This window comes from Crinia signifera, chromosome 4 (genome assembly GCF_055691185.1).
Source record: "Crinia signifera chromosome 4, ASM5569118v1, whole genome shotgun sequence".
NCBI classification, from domain to species: Eukaryota; Metazoa; Chordata; class Amphibia; order Anura; family Myobatrachidae; genus Crinia; species Crinia signifera.
The window spans coordinates 81,478,567-81,503,532 of record NC_139220.1 but is presented as its reverse complement, the minus strand read 5'-3'; the positions used below and the strand labels follow the sequence as shown (position 1 = coordinate 81,503,532).

Genomic DNA, 24,966 nt, shown 5'->3' with positions numbered 1-24,966 from the left:
TGCAAAGGAAAGTCTGTATGCGTAACTCTGCTTCTTGCCACAGATTTAGCATATAGTGCTGAGTACTGACACAGGTGAAACATTTTTTCAATTGGTTGAATGAGAAGTCCATGACCTGGAGACCAGATTCAGGCTAGATTTTGATACATCTTCCCCCAATCTACTTTTTGTCATGGTCATTTGTACATTAGCTGTAGTGTTCCTTTCAAGTCCTGTAAGTTTTTTTAATTTCATAATTTTGTAACACTACTTTAACAGCATAAGATTCATTCTCTGCCAGTGTTCATTAACCTTTGCAACACCGTTACATTATCAGTTGGTCTATGAGAACAGATACCATTTTCATTAACCCTTTGGGGTCGATCCTATTACACCCGAAGGGTGCGAGTTGCCATTCATGTGCCGTTTTAACACTGAAAACTGCACCTGATTTAACCCTAACGCAGGGCCGAACTCACTGAGAATTACTCGCACCACTATGGATGTGTGAGCACTTTTCAGCGAATTCGGCTCACCATAAAGTGTGCCCAGTGACTTAATGATTTGCAAATCATCCACACCCAACGGGTATAATAGGATCAACCTTTTTGAGGGCCAACATTTGTGAGAGATGTTAAAAATATCCGGTAGTCCCTCACATTTGTTATATAAATTAAAATCAATATTGTGTAAAAAAATAAATTCCTAAATAAGGTAAACTTTACAGGTTATTATGATAAATAAACTGTTTGCTTGGCAATTTTTACACCTATTTTGACAAATTCACTTGGCACTCAAGGGTGGGTCTTGACAATCCGCGGCCATTTACATGATCACACCCCTTTTTCGCTGATCAGCAGGCTGGACATTGTTTTGCAGTCCCGAAGAATGAAAACAGGCCAAGGTCTTGTTTGGTTTGAAAATGATAGTTTAGAAGAAGTTGATCATATATAGAGAGAGATTTTAACATTGTAGTCCTAAACAGCACAAGCTTAATATTAATTTAACTTTGCATATAGATTTGTGACATGCATTTTCCTGATTTATACATTAACATTTTACAATGGGTGAGAGATTCTATGTATTAAGACACTATTTCCTTGCATCATATGTAACTTTGAACGTGAAGTAAAATAACATACAGTATGAGCTTTAATAGAAAAGGTGTTGAATGTATCCTCCCCATCTGTTCCATTTCATGACATTCCTAATGCAAAAGAAGTGCGGTAACGGAGGCGTTTGGGAGCATGGCGCTGAAGACCTTTTCTCTTATCTAGTTCATCCATATTAGCTCATGTTGTGGTCTCCAGCCAAGTACACACTTTGTAATGTAGCTGAAAAGCTTCTGTTTGTAAGGAACACTCCATTTTAAAATGTTAATGATGCCTACACGATAGCCATTTAAATAAAATGAAAAGTTTAATTGGGTTTAGCCTTAAAAGCTAGTTTTGGCATGTGTTTGTAGTGCAAATGTACTTTTGTACTGCCCAGCCAGGAGAGACCCGCAATGAATAGCCTTACAGCTCTGGCTTTATGGGCAATGAAAGGGTTATGTGTCTTCAGCCCTCACCAGGCACATTATTTCAACTTCAAGGATTGCTTTTTAAATGTCGCTCAGTAGTGGTTATTTTAATGAGTTATTAGCGGTTTGTTACCTCTGTATAATTATAGAGTGTTCAAAGCCAATTAGTGTTGGAAATTTGCCATCCTAACCTCCCACTGGTCATCATTTATTAGTGATGAAGATGTAAACGCTCTCTGCTCTGTCCTCCTTCCACAGATGTCATGTAGGTTTACATCCCAACCCCACACACTGATGCTCCTAGTTTATGGTTTAGTGTATAAATCAATCTTAATGCTTTGGCTCTTGTCTTTTATACCGTTTCTTTATAAAGGTATCTGCGTTTTCCACTTGGGAAAAGGAGCTCCACAAGATTGTGTTTGACCCTCGCTATTTACTCCTCAATCCCAAGGAAAGAAAACAGGTAAAATAACACAGCATCTTGGGAAGAGGAGCTAGTTGTTGGACAAACGTTGCAGGTTTTAGAAGCCCCACAAAACCAAAATACAGTAACGAATTGTATTACCATAGATTATCTGATTTTTGTCAGATATGAAAATGTTTTCTCATCAATTATCTGAAGCAAATTGTTTACTAATATAGTCCCCCTGTGCTTTAATGATTTCCTGGTATTTCATATCCTTTTTGATGTAGTCTGTTGTGTCGTAAAATCATTAACCCCTACAAAGATTGTATATATTTAGAAAACAATGGCTTTTGCTGTATTACACTGGCTGCATGCATAGGTACCTGTATGCACATGTGAATAACCCACCCATAACTGTTTAGTTGGCATCTGATTAGTTTGGTGATACCTGTTGTTTTGTTACTTGACAGCTATCCTATGGATAAAATAATTAGGTCATTTGGTACTTGTAGTAAACAACTTGTAGTCTTGTTTTGTAACACCCTCCCAGCATAATTATCTGAATTTTACAGTAATTGTTCATATTTAGTCACTGATCTCTTTTGCCTACTGTTACATAAATCCTCTCACAGTGATGCCAATTTCCATATCCATAGGTGTTTGATCAGTATGTGAAAACTAGGGCGGAGGAGGAGAGGAGAGAAAAGAAAAACAAGATTATGCAATCAAAGGAAGACTTCAAGAAAATGGTGGAGGAAGGGAAGATTAATGCAAGGTTTGTCCCATTTTTTGAAAAGCTGTGCACTGGTCATACATGTTACAGAAGATTAATCCTAACCATAAATACAGAGTGACCATGTTTAGTTTTTATGTGCACGTCACTTTAATATGGCGTTGAAAGAGCCACAAAGCGAGAGCAAGTGTTCCAAAAATTACATTAAAACCACTAATTGCAGCATAGGCCAAACTCTCCCTTTGCCTTGGCTTTAGCAGAGTGTAAGCACTGTGTTCCATGTTCTTATAAGTGTTCCCTTAGAACGCCAGATCATATAGTGAGCATGATGCTTCTGAGCCCTTTTAAACTCCTAGTCTGTCTATAAATTGCATGACTTATCTGTGATACCTAGGTCTAATTATTCAGGCCTGGGCCCCCTTGTTGTTTCTGGTGTTAGAGCAGTTATCGTAATGGGCTCAGTGCACGTCTGCTGCCACCATAGTAAGAGCAGGGGAAATGACCAAGTACTCTCAGGCCGCCTTACCTCTGGTCCAACAGCCATCTTACAGTATGTCCGTCCTCCTAAATGCGTTGCTGCGGATGCACGGCGATGCCACGCTGTTTTAGACTGCAACTAAGCAACCTAGCATTATAGGTTATATAGAAACTAATACAAAGTATAATAGAAAATCTACATATAAATGTGCAAACCCAAACTCCTCAGACGCTTCAACAGCCACATGGGCTATCAATCTTCACTTACCACCATTTAGTAGCCCAAGCACTACACTAGCCCCACAGGTACTGTAAGTGGATAGCCTGGGGGCACCTTCTGCTCCAAACACTACAATGCCCAGCAGAACCTGCTTTCTCCAGGCTTTCATTCTCCTCTTATTACTGTTCACTAACCCACTGTTTGCCGCTGTTACCCTGTACCAGCTGTGATGCCAAATAAACCGTGTACTCTAACTTTTTGCAGTTCAATTCAGTCTGGTTTAAATTAATTATAATAATTCCTCCCCTCTATAGCCCACCTGACCTATATGGGCGCCTTCTGTGGACCTGCCACGGGGTAGTGCCCACTTTTAGTGATAAGTAGGGTCTGTCAACATAAAACCCTTATCAGCCTATAGTAGGAGATTCCTGGGAAGCCATTTCATTAGTTATTTTCAGCCCTCCTCACTCCTGATTAGCTGGCTGCCTCTGGTAAGGTATCTCTGACATTTGGGTAACTGCACCTGATGGGCCCAAAGTGCAACTGTCTCTTCTCTTTCCCTAGTGGGTGCTTGCGTGTCACTGCCCAGACAGCGTGGAACCCCCGTGTTAAACTGCTAATAGCTTATGATGATACAGACATCCAGGTGTAAATCAATACACCGCTCACTCACCATCTAATTAGTTTTATCCAATGTGTGCAGTCTGTGCGTAAACTTGACCTATCCACAAGTGTGTGACAGACAGGCTCATCAAAACCGGAGCTGACGTCCCTGAAAACAACTGTGTTTTTTGCGACACCCAGAAAATGGAATGTGGTCACCCATAAACGACGTCTTCCTGTTTGTCACGTTGCAAGGGGACGGAATCTGACATAAGTAGTGTACAAATGGTGCAATTTACTTTTATAGTCAATCCCGAATTGAATCGCACAGCGCTGTGTACATATTCAATTTAGACTATATAGTACATATCTGTTATATACTGTCTTGCCTGCAAAGTCTTATTTTTTTATTAGATTTTAATGCCACACATGACAATCGAATCACATGCTTTTGATTTGATTTTGCTTTTATATAAGCAAAATCTAATAGAAAAATAGGCTACATCGGACAGGGTGTACACAGTTACAGTACTGTTTGGCTGGAGTGGAAGTGGCAGCCATAATCCTCAAAGAGCAGCTCCTACAGAGTGGTTTGAGGAGGCCAGCGTTCTCCTCTTGGTGAGGGTGGCTCCAAGCTGTGAGATATACTGTGGTGCTGAAGTCACAGCATCCTATTCTATCCTGGGGAATTTCCTGCTGGGCAAACTTCCTGAAAAATAAAGCCTAGAGAGTACACTGGTCCAATGAGGGTAGTTTTGGGCCAGGTGCTTTGTGTAGCCACAGCATGCTCCGTCTCAGGAGCTGCATTCTCCAGTGTCTACTATTGGGTGAAGAAGAAATAAGGATATTTTCTAGTACAATGCATTTATCCAATTCCATGGCAGACACTGCTTTTGCCGTGTATGGGTTGCCTGTTTGGATTATGGTTGTTTGCCAAAGTGACAGTTACAAATGGCAGTTTGTTTTTTGCTTTAGGCTGTCTCTGCCTGGTGTATTTTCATTTTTCATGGAGTAACAATCTCCGCAGGATTTGAAATCGGTCGAAATTGTGGCCTAAGCAACCGTAAAAGCAAATACTTATTGGTATTATTGTTCGGTTCGGGGTAGGCAACTCTATCTGCTGTGGAACTACATATCCCAGCATTCTTTGCCACAATTTAGGTGTGCTACAATTTGCCCTACCTCTGGACCAGTTCATATCTAGATCAGTGGTTTTAGGCTCCAGTTTTCATACACCACCAATACAGCTTTTAGATTGCAAAACCAATCCTGGGTCTGGCGCTTTCACATTAACTTTTCTTATAACCTGGGTCAACACGTCCGTAACCTGTCAATAACCCGTTCCGAGATGCGATGTGAAAGGGGTACAAGTGTTTGGTCATGCACTGGTTAGGTAATGCATTTTGCTGGGTGATTGTCCCACCAGCTTCAACAGACAGAAATGTTCACAGTATTTTGCGTTGGAAAAACGTGGGTTGAGGTTCAAAACCATGGCTACATTGTACTTATTAAAAGTTAGACTAATCAGATGTGGATAACAAGAATCTACAGCAGCTACTGTATGATATGCTTTTTCATAGCTCCCTCTCCATATCCAACAAGCTTTAAAAATATAGTTTTGCTTTCACTTTCAGTTAAGAAGTGCTTTTGTTTGTCCAGTGTCTTCTGGCGGTCACTGGCGGTACTCCACCCGATAGAGGGGAGGAATATTTAGTGTGTGAGGTACAGTATGTGTATAATCCAGACCCTTGCAATCAGGAACGTGGTGGCACTCTGGTAGATGGATGCTATTTAGTGTTGTCATGCATGTATTGCATCCATCTACCATTGACCAGAGCGTGCCGCCTCGTTCCTGATTGCATGGACCGTGTGTCTGGATTATAAACACACCTCACACAGGAATCCCTGTATGTATATTACGTTTAAGGAAGGCACCAGGGCAGCTACTTTTTTTTTTATATACATATGTATGTGTGTATATATGGTAGTGTGCGAATTGGATTGGCACTCAGTGATGTCTGTGATCGATGGCCCCAGCGCTGTTCCAGTGTGGGCAATGCAGACCTTTAAGTTACGGCAGTCAAAAAAACAAGTCCGGAGAGTGCCATCCCTGGGTTTTTTTGTGTGTTGCGAGACGGTGCACCTCATGTTCCATGGAGACTAATGTACTATTCCTTTATTCAGAACTACTTTCAGTGAGTTTGCTGCGAAACATGCCAGGGATCCACGGTTCAAATCCATTGAGAAAATGAAGGACCGTGAAACCTTATTTAATGAATTCATGGTTGCTGCACGGAAGAAAGAAAAAGAAGATTCTAAAAACAAAGGCGAAAAGGTAAACCTGTATTACAGACTAATTGTAAATGAGACTTTAATTCCTAAAAATAAATAGTCACCCTTTAGTCCCCATTCGCCCGCAAACCTTTATTTTAGGGGTTTAACATGAATTGCATAAACATGAATGTTTTTAGTATAATATAGAATTTTTTATTTTTTACAACACAATCTATCTTTCATATAAAGTCATGGAATCCATAAATAATGGTTTTCTGCTGATAAATATCTATGTTCACATTAATTACCGATGGTTGTATAATCTTACCAGTTCTGTATCAGTTTGTGTGCAGTTTAACGATGAAGCAGCGGTCGAAATTTTGGAAGAATTGATGACGGGTGAAGGACCCCAGTCATCTTCAAGGCCCATTTGCAGAAAGAAAGGAACCTTCTATCCTCCCACAAATGTGTGTCCAGTAGTTGGGACTTTTGTCGAATTAGTGTCCAGAGATTTAGACACACTCTGGACCACAAAAACCACCACAATTCATGACAACCTAACATCAGAGGAGCGTAGAGCACTCAAAGACATCCAAACTTGGGACGACGTCGAAATTAAAACTTCCGATAAGGGAGGGAACGTCGTTATTTGGCCCAAACATGAATATATCAGGGAAGCCATGAACCAACTGACGGATCACACATGCTATACATGTCTATTGTTTAATCCAATACAAGATTATAAAAGACAATATAACCTTATTATCCAGAATGCTTATGATCAAGGCACAATTACAAAATCAGAACATCAATTTTTGGCAACTGAGGACCCCAAGATACCAACATTTTACATGTTGCCGAAGATTCATAAGAGTGAGACCACTCCTCCAGGCCGTCCCATAATATCTGGGAACGGCTGCCTCACTGAACAAGCCAGCAAATACCTGGATACACATTTGCGAAAATATGCCACCAGTGTACCATCTTATGTACAAGACACCAGTGATGTCCTGAGGAAATTGGATGAGATCCACATAGATGATGGTGTACTCCTAATAACTTGCGATGTAGAATCGCTATATACCAGTATTCAACATCCAAATGGTATAAAAGCTTTAAGACATTTTTTAAGAAATGAAACCAATTCATGCTATGCAGATTTCCTGGTGGAACTTATGACTTTTGTTTTGAATAAAAATGTCTTTGTCTTCAATGACAAATTCTACTTACAAGTGCGGGGCACAGCTATGGGGGCGGCTTGTGCCCCCACTTACGCAAATATGTATCTAGGATGGTGGGAGGAAACCATGGTATTCTGTGAAGAACACGAACAGTACACCCAACACGCCCTAATGTGGCTACGCTACATAGACGATTTGTTGATTGTGTGGGATGGCCCAGTAGCTCGATTCATTGAATTCATTAATATCTTGAATGACAATGATATGAATTTAAAATTAACTTATGAGACGAGCGACAAGGAAGTAACCTTCCTGGATCTCAAAATCCAAAGGGACCCAGGTGGACACATCCAAACTGATCTATATAGGAAAAAGACCGCTACCAACAGTGTTCTACACCGATCCAGTGCCCACTTCCCACCAGTTTTGAGGGGAATTCCATATGGCGAGTTTCTTAGATTGAAAAGAAACTGCTCAAATCCCAGCCAATTTAACATCAGAGCTGAAGAATTAACATCTAGGCTACTTATCAGGGGATATAGCAAAAGGGCAGTGAAACGAGCTAAATATGAAGCCAAACGAAAGGATAGGAATTCCCTCCTATACAACAACCAGAACAAACCATCAGAACCAGAAGTCATCAGACTGGTGGGAGATTTTTGTTCTGAGTGGAAAGAGATTCAGGATATAATCAATAAGCACTGGAACATCTTAAGTATAGATCCGGATCTGGCCATAAGTCTGGGAACAAGAGCCAATATCAGTTGTAGAAGTTCTTCCAATCTGAAAGACAAGATTGTCCATAGCCACTTCCAACATTCCAGGAACAAGAAAACCACAATACAAGGGTCATATAGATGTGGTGGATGCAAGGCGTGCCACCACATGATTAAGACCACAGAAATTACAGATAAGTACAACAAAATCCACCCAATAAGAGATTACATTAACTGTAAATCCACAGGAGTGGTGTACTGTGTTCTGTGCCCTTGTAACCGACGTTATGTCGGTATGACCACTAGGCCTCTAAAGCAGAGGATCCTGGAGCATGTCGGCACGGTGAGGAACTCCAAAACTGATATTGGTAAATTTAAACAACTGACGACAGTGGCCAAACACTTTCATGATTACCATCAGGGTGATTCCCAACTACTGCAAGCCTTTGGGATTGAACAAATCCACTTAGGAATACGAGGAGGTAATATCAACCAAGAACTGCTGAAAAGAGAGAGTTACTGGACATTCATCCTGGGGGGATTACAACCCTCAGGGATGAATGAACACATTAACTATGGTGCCTTTTTATAAACATCCAATCTTAAACTGCAAAATCCTGAACCAACACAGATATATAGTATCTAACTTGTACCACTGGCAACAGACCAACTATATGGAGAACGAATGATGTGCTACTCCCATGATATAAAGACCAATCACTAATCGGAAATTCAGATTTCTCTCGAAATAATAACACGTACATAAGAAAATGAAGTGGTGGTAAAAGGCACTATATATGTTAATAATAATAATTAATACTTAATGTATACTGTCCCTTTTTTCCTATGTTATCTCACTAGTTTATCACTTTTTGTTTTTGGACTTTACTTTTGTCACCACACACTTTACACTCCCTCCTGTCATATAAGATGACATAATTGATACCTATCTTATAATATTTAATATTTAATAAATATTGTTCTGTTTATGATTACTTTTTAGCACTATTTTATCACTAATCCACTATGTGTGGACTATATAGATACAATTCGATAATTCACTTATCTATTTCCAAACACTATGGACATGGTCAACATTTATGGATCATGTTTGTATATCTTGATCACCTACTAATACACAATCAACTTAATCCACAATGCACTATTATTATCAAATTACTAGTGCATCTATCACTTATCAGTGCAAACTATTAGTGCATTGATCACTTATTGGTGCACATTTTTTTATTTAATTCTTTACACATTTATTACCAATCACCAGTACATTTATCACTTCAAATCAATGAAAATATAGATAAATAGCCTTATATTTCACAAACATATATAGAGAAAATAGTTCCATATACCACCCATCAGAAGAATAACCACTGGAATATGTGGGGGAGGAATCAGATACAATAAATAAAAAACTTTCTAAATCATAATGAAATTGATAATATCTACATGATAATATGAACTCAAAATATATATAATTTTAAGAATATCACCTTTATCATGTTTAACATCTCCATGAAAAGGAGACAAATATTTGTAATAATTATAATCCATAAGAAATAATTAATAACCACAGTAGCTATATATAATGAAAACTAATAATAATTAATAAACAATAAACAAATAAATGGATAAAAAACAATGCATAAAATATAGGCATTCTTTAGCACATTTATAAATAATTATTATAAAAATCAATAATATTCGACTATGATGGGAAGTCACATCCTGATTATTTACAAATTTAAAAATTAATTTTAAAATGATTAATCCATTGGACTACTGTTGCACATGTACTTGGCTGATAAATAACTGTTCAGCAAGATCGGAAAAAAGGAAAAAACTTCATAGGCTAGTAAATCCGTCAATCATTAATCACTGACAAACTACCCATCGAATGGGAGACTGAGAAATAAAGCCAAACCACTATTGGACAATTAACATGTCACTCAGGAAGAAGCCAATTGATTGGCGGCTCCTGCTAATAAAAACCCCGTCCAGCCCGACAGTCGTGTTGGTCCTATGAGTAAGCCTTGTGCGAAACGTACGTTAGGAGTAGATACAGGGGGGATACGGCACTGATGTATATGTGACCGACCCGCCCTGTTAGAGTCTGTCCGCCGGTGAAATGTGCTACAGCACACGCTGTTAATCAAAGGCTATTTGCGCTGTACCGCGCTTGTTAATAATACACAGAATATACTATGTGTGCACAGCGGGCTCAATACACGTGGCCCGCTGCCAATTAAAACTACTGTGTAAATGTTTGCAGAGTCTTAAATTAATTGCCTTCATGTTTAAAATTTATGTATGAACCAGCCTGCAATATAGGGAAACGCTGATACTATAAAGCAGAGATTTGTGAGCGCTCCCAAATGAAATAAATGGATACATATTAGTACAATGTGACAAATGACTCTCTATTAGTCATAGACATTGTAACCACATTGCTAATCACTGTCTGACATTTATCCTGTGAATGGGAATGGATTTGCGATCTGTGTGATATCCCTGACAATAATTAATTGATCAGGACAGCACAGCCACATTTTAGAAACCATTAAAACACAGTGTTTAATATTGCATAGGCTTGGCAAATGAATTTATTCAAGTGATATAATAAACATGAACAGCACCCTTTTATCTGTGATAAATTAATAACAGTACATATTGATTATAATAGTATCCTAATCCACATTACCTGGTTTGTTAAAAAACCGCGGATATTTGTACCGCTAATTATGGTTAATATTACATATCCAGAAATTCTTTGTGATAAGTGGAGGATAGAATACATATAGAATTGATATTTATACCACCCACATCCACCTATTCGGCACTTTGTGCACTTGATTATCAAACCGACTGTCAGTAAATAATTGCGGGTATTTACACCGCTAATTATAGTTATTAAAACTGACCGGAGAGACAAAATATATATAAAAAATAGGTGGAATGTCTAATATGTACTGCAGCTATCAGTTATCATAAAAGGATATTTCTCTCAATCTTAACTTCTAACCCTGATGAGTAATATATGGGACTATAAAATTAATGTCCAGTGACAAACTGCAGATATTTAGACTGCCAAATTATTGCTATATACTCACCAGAGGATACGACTATGTGGATGCCTTGACACTTATTGTATCAACCTGATATTGTAACAAGGACATCTTTGTCAACCTACTATATAGTTGATGGAGGACTGGCAAATAATACATCCTCCATTGCAATATTAATTTTACTAAACCACTGATTTCCAGCGGAGTGTGGAAGACAGTCATCACTAAATAGGGACTACTGTCTCAGTTCTTAATACCCAACCCTGTTAAATGGCACACACTCATATAAAATCACTTTCGGTGATAAATTGCAGGCACTTATACTGCTAATTTAAGGTGCCATACACTCATCAGGTAACATCATTGGGTGAATATTTAATCATATACTGAGGTGATATGCTAACATAAAAGGGTAAATCAACCCACAATTACACCTAAACTCACTCTATAGTATACTATAAGAGTAGTTATAAGGTACCCAGTGAATGACAGACGACCACACTATAGAAATTCATTTCCATCTAATACATATAGTGTCAAGGAATCCTCTCCACATAGTAACTAACGTGAGAGATCTCATACCATCAAAGGAATAATTATAACTGATTTCTGCCTTCTTGCGGTACAGCAATAGAGCCAATAAGTCACTTGACTTAAAAACATTAAGACACATTGGAGACGGACAGCTCTATTTTAATTTTTTGATCACTTTAATACACTTTTTTCACTTTATTTTAATATTTCGCAGTTCTTAACAGTAGAATAAATAAAAGTTAAGTTTTAAAATTTTCTTGGGACACTGGAAACACAAAATATGGAACATATGTTGATCAAATTCACATATGTCAGTCCAGAGTGCCCCTTGTAGGAATTCTTGTTTCTTTTGCTGTCAGTTTGTGTGCCCCCAGAAATGCATTGATTTTGGATTGAGACCTAATGTTCCTTCACCTGTAGTGATAAAGTAGGTCCTGCTGATTTACTGACAGCTGTAATAGAAAACAGCTCTGTAAAAAAAAAAAAAAAAAAAAACCCTCTGAAACGGTTTCCAGTATTCTCTTGGTACCCTTTTTTTTTTTTTTTTAAGAAGCCTGTATGTGATCTTTTTGGTAAACATAAATTTAAACAGAACTGTATAAATTACTGCTCATCTGAGCAAAAGGTCATGCATGAAAAATGAATGTGCTTAAATGTCACCTAAATAAGAAGTCATCGGTGGGAAGCAGAGATCACCATTGGAGATATTCTAATCTACTGCAGCAAGTGCAGACCCATTCTGCTACAAGGGGGGGAATCTCCCCCAGCTCCTGTGTAGCTGTAATTCCTAGAAAGTCTTAATAATTGTCTGTCTGGCTAGACTGCTTTATCACCCGGAACACATTTGTTTTGTATACGCTGACATTTTGTTTCCAATTTGTTTGTTTTTGCTGAGGACATGAGAGACTATGGTGTCTTGTCGATATATAAATGGATGCATTTATTCTTGGGGTGCCATCTTTTGGTCAGGAAGCTATTAAGTCCGTGTTACTTTTTTCGGTACTTGTTTCCTAGCACGGTGCCCATCGTAGGTGATCGCATACCTTAAGTTAAGGTATGCGATTGAAGCGACCGCCGCTATTTTAGGGCTATTTTTAGCCTTTTTTTCCCACAATAAAAAAATCGCATGCCTTAAGTCAAGTCATGCGATGGAACGCGATTTTACATAGGGAACAATGTTAAATGGGCCAATGGACCCGATTTTTCATTGTATACCCACCCTTATGGGTATTTTACATGAGAAATGCCCCCCCCCCCCCCCCCCCCCCCCATTGTTAACGCCACCCCACGATGAACAGCAACCTGAAGAGCGGTGGCGGTACACGTCCTCCGACCTTTTCATACCCCCACTATCCTCGTCGGCGTGGAGTTGATTTTATATAGTGTGGCGAGCGCAGCGAGGCGACGTGTAAGGGAATGCGTAATACCTGTGAAGTAATGCGCTGCTCTTCGGGCTCGGTGGCTCGCTGCACTCACCACGCTATATCAACTCAACGCCGACGTGGATAGTGGGGGTATGAAAAGGTCGGAGGACGGGTACCGCCGCCCCTCGCAGGCTCGCTGCGCTCGCCACGCTTCGGGTTGGCATTGATCGTGGTCTGGGGGCCATTTAACATTGGGGTCAATGTTAAATCGGGTCTCAGGGACCATTTTACATTGATTCCAATGTAAAAATCGCATCCATGGCACATCAAATATAAAAGGTTGTAGCTAAGCCCTCCAGTCTACAACCAAGCAGGTTTATACAAAGCCCATAAAAGACTAAGCAGTCCTACCAGAATCTGAGAGAGAGAATTGTGTACAACAAAGGATGGAAGTGCAGTGTCCCCAAGATGGAGTAAGAGGAACTCCATTTAAGAAAACATGAATAACATACAGCTATGTGAGAAGTGCAACTACTTTAAAGAACCGAATTGTCTTTCTCAATTGCTTTTATGCACATGTGCAGTTCATAGCTGTTACATTTAACAGGCTCACTGGACCCAACACATCGTGGGTGCTAAAGCACCCGTGATGTGCCGCTGATGGATCCGATAGATTAAACCTGCAGCAGGATCAATCTGTAGGGTCCGATGCACATAAGATCAGCACATCGGCTCTGAGGGTATGTTAAACACATCCGATGTGGCAGATTTTCTTGGCCTTATAGCGTGGAATCGTCCCAAATCTTACTAGTGTAAGAGGGGTGTATTCAATGTCGTCCGCTGTTTCTACCGGGGGTAATAGTGGCCACCGCCTATTCAATGCTGCTGTTTCCGACAGTATTGAAGACCAATTCAGACAAAACAGATCCAACTAAGTCGGATCTGTGAAAATGGCAGCGGATTGTCAAAAATCATCGCCGGTTTTCAACAATCCGCGGCAGTTTTGCCGGCACTCGACTGCTGTAAACATTGAATTCTGGCTGTTAAGTTTCAGTCGAGCTGGCATCAAATTAGTTTTCTGCACAATCCACAACCTCCTCAGCAGACAGGCAAACTTTGGAGGTATACCACGGCACCCAGACTTGGTGTTTTATTGCTAATCTATACCATGTCGAACTGTGTGTATTTGTGTAAATATGTGTGTGTGTGTACATGTATGTACTCAAATAGTGAAATACAGCCAGGTATATACACACTGGTAAGTATCAACTGATACAATGCAGCGGCACTCAACGGGTTAGTTGCGAGTTAATAATAAGCGCTCATCAACTCGCAATTAACCCGTTGAGTGCCGCCGCATTGTATCAGTTGATACTTACCAGTATATATATATGTGTGTGTGTGTAAATAAAACAGTAAAATCCATAAACATAACATCTAGTTTTTCAGCACGTTTGTAATATTTAATATAATTTATGAATTTTTTATTCTTTCTTTTTTGGTTCTAATGTGGATTTTTTTTCTTTGGGAAGGTGAAACTTGACTTCTTTGACTTGTTGTCGAATCACCATTTGGATGCACAGTCTCGTTGGAGCAAAGTAAAAGACAAAATAGAGGGTGATCCCCGATACAAAGCTGTAGAAAGCTCGTCTGCCCGGGAAGAACTTTTTAAACATTACATTGAGAAAGTAGTAAAAGTACGTAGTTCTGTCAACATGATTAAGTAGACTTTGCTTGCAGTTCCAGGATATATTAAGTCTGAAAAGATCAATTTCTGAAGGCGTAGACTTGTAGCTTTTAACTACTTATCACTTTAAATTATAATTTCCTTGTCTGCCCTAGCATCTCATTACTCATGAAGCCTCATGCTACGTACAAATATGAATGTCTGAGAGTGTTGAGTTTACACTAGAGTTTTTGTTTCTCTCTGTGTCCTAAAATAAAGTCTTAAGTGAGGTAATGAATAAGCAGTCAGCCTCAATGTCACACACATTTCAATTGTTGGCCACTATAATATGTATACATACAGCAGGTCTGGTCCTATCATCCAATATGTTGGGTTTATGGCTTTGTGCACACTCCAATTATCCAAGTAATACCCCTTTCACATCGCACTTTTAAAACGGTATATTGCCGTTTTTTTCCCTTTTTAAAACGTTTAAGCCTGCACTGTGAATGCACCACAGCCGATTTACCGTTTCAAGTTAACTGGCATTTCGAACCGTGTAAAAAGCAGAGTCCTACACGGTTCCTTGCCGTTTTTTCTGCAATGTGAATGTGTACAGTTTGTCTGAAACGGTATTTCAGGCAAACAACACAAGCACTGATAGGCTACAACTACAAACAAAAGCATTTTCCTACAGTCAAGCCTGCACTAGTAGAGGTACATCAGGGGTCAGTCCAACATACCGGTGTAGCCATGTGCTGTCCTGTGGTCAGGGGGGCACAGCAGTGGTGTAACTTGCGGCCCCTGTCCAAAAAATTTGTGGCGCCCCCTCCCCTCCTATATGTCAGCAGGCACCGGGGATCGAGCGGGGTAGGCTGGACGCTGATACGTGTGACACACACGGTAGCTTGTCGGGGGATAATAGCCAGCGGAGGTGAGCGCTGGGGCTTGGAGATCTCTCTTCTCCTCTCCCCCGTCTCCCTGCTTACCGCGTCCGTGCTGACAGCTCAGTTTTCCACCAGCCGCGCTGTTCCTGGCCACAGTGATCAGACAGCCTATCTGATCACTGTGGCCAGGAGCGGCGAGGCAGGCAGAAAACTGTCTCAGCTGTACCGCGAACTGCCATCCCCGTCCGCCTAGTACATTCTCCGGGGGGGGGGGGGCGGCGCGAGGTGCCTGTTTGTGTGTAGGAAGGGGGCACCACCATCAATACTGTGTCTGTTCCCTGTTCTGAGTATGTGCTGAAGGGCAACTCTCTCCTAGTACAGGGCATTGTAAGGGGAAGGTGTCCCATCCCCAGCCCAGCACATGCACAGCTTTCTCTGCAGACACATAATGACAGGCAATCGTCACACTCTGCCTTGAAACGTGTTCTGGATGAAACGTTTCAACTGCTATGTGAATGACACTTAACCGGTATTTAAAACGGTAATCTGGGTCACTATTAAGGCTCTGACCCGTTTTAATTACCGTTTTAAAATACCGGTTTTTAAAACGTGTCTGCGATGTGAAAGTGGTATAAACTGCTAAAAAGTAATCAACAAAATTGGACATAAATGGAAGTGTTTACAGGGAGAGGGAATTTTAAGGATTTTTTTTTTTTTTATGTTTTGCTTGTTGGAAGTAAGTTAATCTGTGCACTTTTCTTCTAGAATTTAGATACGGAAAAAGAGAAGGAACTTGAGAGACAAGCTCGTATTGAGGCCAGTTTACGGGAACGAGAGCGGGAGGTGCAGAAAGCCCGATCTGAGCAAACCAAGGAGATTGACAGGGAGCGCGAGCAGCACAAGCGAGAGGAAGCGATACAGAATTTTAAAGCTCTGCTGTCTGATATGGTAATTAACACATTTATTGGTCTGAGCAGCTTCCACTTGAATTAATATTATGTGAATGCCCTTTTATACTGCTATATACCCTATATGCTATATGCCCTTTTATACTGCTATATACTTATATAATGCTGCTTATACCTGTATTATGAGAATAGAGTAAACAAAGAACATAACTAGTGTCCTGTAATATAAGAACAAAAATCCGTCTTCACAGCCTGAGAGAATGTCACCATAATCTGTACTTGTGGAGTATCACGGCTCCCATCGCATGCCATATATAGTGGCATGCGATTTTTGCAGTTTTTTACAATTTTTTTACAAAATCGCATGCGAGCCACCGAGCCCGAAGCGTGGCGAGCGCAGTGGACACCTGTGAAGCCCGCGAGTGGACGCGTATACCTGTGAAGGTATTCGTGTCCCCTCGCGGGGCTCGCTGCGCTTCGGACTCAGTGGCTCGCCACACTTTCTATTCTCAACTCCACGCCGATGTGGATAGTGGGGGTATGAAAAGGTCGTAGGACGCATACCGACGCCCCTCGCGGGCTCGCCACGCTTCGGGTTCGCATTGATAGTGGGGGTGGTACAGCCTCAAAAATTACATTTGGGGGCCATTGAACATGTTTGATACTAATTTCAATGCATTTGGATGCTTTTCTGTTAAATGCATGCGATGCGGTTTTTTGCTATGCGATGCACATCGTGGGAGCCGTGATACTCCACAAGTACCCCATAATCTTCCAACCGGCTTTATTCTGTTACAGGTACGTTCGGCAGACGTTTCATGGTCTGATACCAGGAGGACTCTGAGAAAAGATCACAGATGGGAGTCCGGGTCATTGTTGGAAAGGGAAGAAAAGGAAAAACTTTTCAATGAACACATTGATGCGCTTACTAAGAAGAAGCGAGAAAATTTCCGACAGCTCCTCGATGAAACCTACACTGTGAGTCTCCTCTACAATGTCCTTGCTGGATTATTCCCAATGCCAGAGCTGTCATACCTGATCAGTCCATAGGGGTGTGTACACGCTTCGATTTTGACAGGTTTTTGATTCGATTTTGCTTATAGAAGCAAAATCGAATGGTTTTTAAGATGCTTTCGATCTGCAAATCGATTCGATGCGCGCTCCCATTTTCTCTATATCGAAAAGATAAATAGACTGTGCAGGCAAGGACATATAGAATTCGATCAAGTAAATCGAATGTGTACACTGCCTTGAATGTAAATTGAAATAGATATTGAATGTAAAAGTGCAGATCGAATGTAAAAGCAAAGGCCGAATCGAAAGTAAATAGATACATGTACACAACTTATGTTTTATTCCCCTCGCATAAAGCAAATGTCTTTTATTTTGTTACATTGGTGTCAGTTTTGGGGTGTTATTTTCCTATAAGCAATTCAAGGTTTCTCTTCTTTAAACCCCAAACCTATTTCCATAGATCACTATGTTTACATGTATTGTACTAGCTGATACCAATGGTTTATGATGTCTGTTTTCAGATTACTTTAACATCAACTTGGAAAGAAGTAAAGAAAGTAATTAAAGAAGACCCTCGTTTCATTAAGTTCTCTTCCAGTGACCGGGTGAGACCTCTATCTATATCTGTATGTGTCTGTCTGTGTGTGTGTTTATCTTCTATAATAAAAGACTAGCACTACTCTCCACCTGTGTGTGGGGTGTTCGAGTGTATTGCATGCCAGCAGTCACTAGATCAGGGCTGGGCAATTGCGGCCCTCCAGATGTTGATGAACTACACATCCCAGGATGCTTTGCATTAGTTTTGCTATGTGGCCATGCTGAAACTGATGCAAGGCATTCTGGGATGTGTAGTTCATCAACATCTGGAGGGCCGCAAATGCCCAGCTCTGCACTAGATCCACCCAAGGGAACAAGTGATGATGGCACAGACTTGACTGATATGTTTCATCATTTTGAATGGCTGGTAACTAGCATGTATGTATGCATGCATGCATGCATGCATGGAGTAAGTAGCAGAATCCAGTGCTCTACCACCAAACTATCATGGGCCTTAACTGATCTTGAAATATATTGGAAACAGGAGGCTGTTGATGCAACACAGTATTTGTCTGAATTATGATAAATTATTCAAGAAATAATGAGTAAACCAACAGTTAAATGTTGATGCTCACGGCCAATAACAATGCATTGGTGATGCACCCAAGAGATCTTGAAGGATGCCTTGGTAGATACAATGTCAGTTTTGTTGGCCTGCCTTAGAGAGGAAGGGACTGGGACTGCACCTGAGAAATTTCTTGAAACACCGCATTTGGATACCTTTGGCTTGGAGGTGTTATCTACACATTTCGCAGTGGAGAGGGCTCACGGAGTCCCTATGCGACCCCTATCGCCAGCTGCCTATTTATATAGCTGCGCCTCTTTCCACCCCCTTTGTGTTCCCTGATTGATGCTGCACTGTTACCACAAAAAATTCCAAGCATACGCAAGTATACCTGGCCAATAAAGATGATTCTGATATTAAAGTTCCTACATTACACTGAGGTTGGTGCTTATTGTGTAAAGGATGCCATTGATTGATACATCTTCTATAAGTTCTCCACTTCATCTGTGGCAGCTAGAAGGTTTTGCACATGAAGAGTGGACTGCAATTCCAGAAAGGCCCTTAACTGGATAAGTTCATTGCCACAGTAACGGCATCTAAAATGGCATTTATTCCTTCAGTGGCTATGAGAATCAAAGGCGTACTATTGACAACATGGAAAGGTGTGAGTTTGGCACTCTTCCTCCAAAAGTCCCAAGTTCAAAGGTCAACAGGCCTTTTCAGTCACCCACCAAGTTCCTAAACCAGCTGACAAGCCTGAGGCATTCCAGGACTGGTCCACACTTGGGACATGCCGTCAGATGCATGGTTAAAATCATCATGATCCGAGCCAGGATCAGAGTCCGGCCTGGGTTTTCCCACCAGACTCTGATACCAGATTGAGGCAAAACGTTGTCATCCCACTGTCTGTTATTCATTGGTTTTGGGTCCTATCGAAGTCCCTGCTGATCAGTGCCATTTTCACTCCAGCATTGGACGGGGTAGTGGAAGGAGCTGTCTGCCGGTGCAGTGGTGGGGGTGTTTCAGTACTTCTGCTGTATAAGTCCAGGGGTGGGGTGCTGTTAGGGGTGCTGCCATATAGGTTGAGTAGTGGTGTCCTGTGCTGTACAGAGCTGCTCAGTGATCAGGTTCAGGAGGCTGAATGTTTCTTAGTTCTTTCGCAGTTCTGTAAGGCAGCCATCTGCCCATACATTGATCACATTTTACAGTTTTGATACAATCTCTTCTGCTGAGGTGCCTTTTGGTCATTTCAGCACTGGAGCTTTCTGCCTATTAGGGGATGCTGGGTACCCACCGTTACTCCCCTGGCTGGCTGGGGGTTTCATTGTTCTGGCACCCAGTTCCAAGGGAGTTTAGTTGGTTTGATTTTCTATCTGTTTTTCATGCATTAACACACCAGTCTACATGCAGCACAAAAGTGTCTTTAACTACAAAATATAGATGTACTTAAAAAAAAAAAAAAAAAAACTGAAAATATTTTTTTTAAGCAGTTAGGATTTTTTTTTTTTAAATGCAGTGAATGTTTTTGTTTGTATCCACAGAAGAGACAGCGGGAATTTGAAGAATATATCAGAGATAAACACATTACTGCCAAAGCTGACTTCAGGACTCTCTTAAAGGAGACAAAATTTATCACATACAGGTTTGTGATGGTTCAATTTGTTTTTAATCTTCAATTGAGATTTTGCATTCTCATCTTTTATTATTTTTATTTCCTGGTCTTTTTTTTTAGTCAATGGACCATTAACTTTCTTTTATCTCTTTCCATAACAGATCAAAAAAATTAGTTCAAGAATCTGACCAGTATCTGAAGGATGTTGAAAAAATTCTGCAAAATGACAAACGCTATCTAGTACTTGACTGCATTCCCGAAGAGAGGCGTAAACTTATTGTATCCTATGTAGACGATCTTGACAGGCGTGGCCCCCCACCGCCACCAACAGCCTCAGAGCCTGCGCGAAGATCAACTAAATAATAGGATATTGCAGAGACAAGTATATGTCCGTTCATAACAGTTGCATGAGCCACCTGCAAGGTTTATATCAGGTCATTCTACTGAAACCAACTACTGTCGGCAAACACAGAATAGATTTCACGAACTCAAGGAGGGAGAAGTATGAAGAGCAGAAGCAGCATTTGTGCTACAAAATGGTTATCTGTACAACACTCTAGAAATGTAACCTAGTGTTTATGTATTACAGCTGTCATATTTGCTTGATTAGCATAATGATTCCTGTCATGTCATTTACCATCTTGCTTCTTCAGGTTCTTTCTCCTTAATACTCTGGAGTGACTCCAGTCCCGCAGTATTTTATTGCATAATTATTCCCCTTTTTCATGTCAAATGGGGGAACAGGCAATACATTGCTGGCATCCCAACTGTGGAGTTATTCGGTTCTTGGTAGGTTTTTGTTTACTCCAGAAAATGTCACATTTTAGATTTGAGGCCTTCATCTGTTGCTATGAAACAGATCTGGTAGTAAGCTTTGTTGTATAAATGTTCTTTCAATTTTTTTTTTTTTCTTTTATAATTTTTTTTTTTTAACCATGGTCTGATCTTTATTTTATTTGCAATAGATTGGAGAATTACTCATCAAAGTAATTCTTATTCTCATTAAACTTTATTTCTAAAGTTTTAATTTTGAAACGTTGGATTTGCTCAGTTTAATGTATTTGAAGTACAATAAACTTTTTTTTTTAAGATATATAATATAAATGTTAATGCTTGTATGAATGTATTCTCCAAATTTGCTATGGTACTAGTGTTTTTTTTTTATTTCTTAATGGGAATTAGATGCATTTAAACCAAATTTGGTATATCTTAGCCTGAGGCCACCTTATTAACTATATTTGCTCATTAATGAAAATAGCTAATCAACCAGTCATGTGCTTCAATGTGAAAGGGCAGACACCATAAATCAAATAACAATGGGGCAGATGTATTAAGCCTTAACAAGAGATAAATGCAAGGGTAATAAGGAGAGCTAAACGTCCAGCCAATCAGCTCCTTACTGACTTTTTTCAAACACAGCCTGTAACATGGCAGTAAGCAGGTGATTGGCTGGACGTTTATCTCTCTTTATCACCCTTGCATTTATCTCTTGTTAAGGCTTAATAAATCTGCCCCAATGTGCCATAACAGTGGTAAAAAAACACATCTATGAACACACCATGTTTAACCTTGCAGTGGAAGATCTACAACAGCAGAGCCAAAATGTGTTCCACTCCCATCAGCTAAGGCTATTAGGCAGAAGCTACAATAGACACAGGCGCAACACAATTTGACAGCGGAAAACTAAAACCTTGAGCGGTCTGGCAAATGTTGGCTGCTGTTGCAGCATTAAGGTGGTCAGAATATGGTATATAAGCATGGTCCATGTATCCAGGTCTGCAAGTCTGTTTCTATATTGGTAGCAGTCAGCATACAGGTTGGACTGGATCTAACCAGTCAAGCTGCTGCTCTGTACCCTGGACTGGATATTCCTCATTCACTTAAACACACACACGGCAGACTATGAAGTACACTAGACACTGCAGAATAAAAAGTTTGGCAGGGATGCGCAACATAGCCACAAAAAATGTCAGCATCACACACATTCAAATAAAAAAAGTGTGAAAAACATTTCTTCTTCGAGTCCTCCGGAAACAAAGGCTACGCTGGGTATAGGTGGTGTGGACCTGGCAGGCAAACTGGTTAAAAACTCTTCTGCCTCCAGGAACCGGGCTACTCCCCTTCTATAACCCACCTCAGGCCACCAGTGTTTTTGTTTGGTGCGGCAGGAGCAGCACCTTTCTTTTATTTATTTATATATTTTTTTACACTGGGCTAGTAGCGCTGTGTGTTTCAGGGACACCTGCGCTGCTATCTCCGCTGGCCCCAAACTACTGAAATTTTCGCTCCGCAGGCTTTCTCCTCCCTTCTTCCTCCCTGCACTGCACGCAGAATGCCCACTGCTGCCAGGTCCACACTTAATGCTGCATCGCTGGAGAACTTGGGCTGTCCCCAGTATACCTCTCCTCCACGGGACAGACTATACTTGCTGCCTCCTGCTGCTGCATTTATTATTTTTCTGGCATTGTATGTACTGCTGTGTGCTGGGGCTGCTGTGTGGGTGTTTGCTGCTGCTTCAGTCCCTCTCTGCACTTGCAGCACATCGCTCAGCCTATATCTCACACCACCTTAGGGTGCAGGGTGTTGAGTCATTAGTGGGAGGTAAATAAATATGTCCAGGGGTAAAGCACCTAAGGAGACGGGAGCTCCTATGCTGGCACTTGCACCTTGTGTCGCGGGTCTGTCCCCTCATGATTAAGTATATGGCGACCTATGCGCATGCTGTCATACTCGTCTGCAAGAGGTAGCGGCCGCTTCATCTACTACTGAGCTGGTGTGAGCCTCTTCCCTCACTCAGGTCATGACGCAGTTGGTGGACTGCCATACGTCTGCTCCCCCTGCACAGCCTGCTTTACCAGTGGCTCCCTCTGCCTCGGTCCAGGCAAGCTTGCCCCGTTGGGTTAGCTCCTTGGCCGCGTCTGTTCAGGGCCTACAACAATTCTTGAGCAAGAAGCCATCCAAACGTCTGGCATGATCCATCTCCGCTCCTTGGGGACACAGATCAGGAGCAGTTGGACCCTGAACCCGCTGAGGTTGACCTCCCTGCAGATTCTCAGGATTCCTCACCTAGTGTTAATGTAGAGGCTCTGGTCCGAGCAGTCAGGGAAGTTTTGGACAGGGACTATGTACCGGTACCCAAGGCCCCAGTCTTTAAACGTAAAAATAAAATTTGCTAATTTTTCCCTAAGTCAGACCAATTAGAGGAGATTCCAGGGCTACCCCTAATCGTAGATTTCAGCTTCCCAGGCAGTTTTCCCCTCTTTATGCCCTCCCCCCAGGAGGCTTGGGTTAAATGGAAAATTCCTCCCCCTGTGGATGTGCATGTAGCTTGCTTAGTGAGGGCCTCTACTTTGCCCATACCGAATACTGCTTCCTTAAAGGAACCTATGGACAGGAAGTTGGAGATCTTTCTAAACATTATTTATGCAATTGCCAGCCCTACTTTGGCTGTAGCATGGGCTCTGACTGAGTGGGTGGACTCCTTAATTGGGATTGTCCCTCCGAGAGGAATTGCTGCCCTTAGCAAGTAGCGTACAACAGGCTGCCCCTTATTTGGGAAGCTGCCTTGGATGCAGGGGTTCTTGCTTCGAAGATTTCTGCTTCTGTGGACTCTAAGAGTGCTAGAGGCATTGCCTTTTACAGGGATGATCCTCTTTGGTCCAGAATTTGACAAAATAGTTGGCGGCATCTAAAAGAGCCTTTCTACCCTTTACAGCGGGGCCTAGACTTAAGCTTGCTTCCTTTCGTTTGTTTCGCCCACAGAGTAAGGCGCGTGGACAGTCCTTTCCTTGATCAGTCTCAAACCTCCTAGGCAATGTGGGAGACCATCTTGGTCTACTCATTGTCCAGAGCCCAAATAGTCTGACAAGCCTGATGGGCGGACTATCACCTGGGGGACCCCAGAGTTTGAGATCGTCTGCTGAGATTTTCCGCCGCATGGCTGGACACAACAGACTGTTGGGTCTGCAATGTAGTCAGGCAAGGTTATGCCCTCATATTTTGCCATCGGCCCACCTCTCAATTCTTTTCCATCCCTCTACCCAGGGATCCCATCAAAGCAAGGGCCCACAGAGAATTCATTCAGTCCCTCCTGCAGTCCAGGTTCTCCCTGCACAATTCCTGGTTCGGAAACCCAGTGGGGCATATTGGTCGATACTCAACCTCAAACTGTTCCTCTGGGTTTCAAGGTTTCAGATTGAATCCTTATGTTCCATCATTCTGGCCTTGGAACCGGGAGACTTTCTGGCATCCCAGGATATCCAAGATGCCGACCTTCATGTTTCCATTTGTCCGGCCCATCAGCGGTTCCTGCGCTTTGCTCTACTGGGCGAGCACTTTTAAGTTTTCTGCATTGCCTTTTGGTCTCGTGACTGCTCCTCCTGTGTTCTCGAAGATCATGGCAGCAGATCTCAGGTGACAGGGGATCAGGATCCTCTCTTACTTAGAGAGCCTCCTTCTGCTGGCTCAGTCTCTGGAGGTACTCCGGGATCACATCCAGCAGACAGTGTTCCTCCTGCAGAGGCACTGCTGGATTATCAATTGGTCCAAATCTGCCCTCCTTCCAGCTCAGCAGATGGTCCATCTGGGTGCTCTCCTGGATTCCAACCTTCAAAGGGTTTTCCTGCCAGAGGACAAGCTTCAGACCCTCCTGGCACTGCATTAGCTTAATGGGGATAGAGGTCTTGGTT

The 24,966-nt window shown here is 41.5% G+C and overlaps 1 protein-coding gene across 2 annotated transcripts in view; it reads left to right on the top strand.

Moving 5' to 3' along the window:
- The window catches only part of TCERG1 (transcription elongation regulator 1), a 57,892-nt gene extending 36,557 nt beyond the window's left edge, over positions 1-21,335 (top strand). For both annotated transcript variants that reach the window (XM_083181904.1, XM_083181903.1), the window contains exons 13-21: positions 1,875-1,964; positions 2,564-2,682; positions 6,125-6,275; positions 14,622-14,786; positions 16,408-16,590; positions 17,349-17,528; positions 18,086-18,169; positions 20,208-20,308; positions 20,440-21,335. In XM_083181904.1, coding sequence (XP_083038030.1) covers positions 1,875-1,964; positions 2,564-2,682; positions 6,125-6,275; positions 14,622-14,786; positions 16,408-16,590; positions 17,349-17,528; positions 18,086-18,169; positions 20,208-20,308; positions 20,440-20,641 — 1,275 coding nt within the window. In that variant the 3' untranslated portion in view covers positions 20,642-21,335. The remainder of the gene's footprint in view (positions 1-1,874; positions 1,965-2,563; positions 2,683-6,124; positions 6,276-14,621; positions 14,787-16,407; positions 16,591-17,348; positions 17,529-18,085; positions 18,170-20,207; positions 20,309-20,439) is intronic.
- Positions 21,336-24,966: the final 3,631 nt, after the last annotated feature.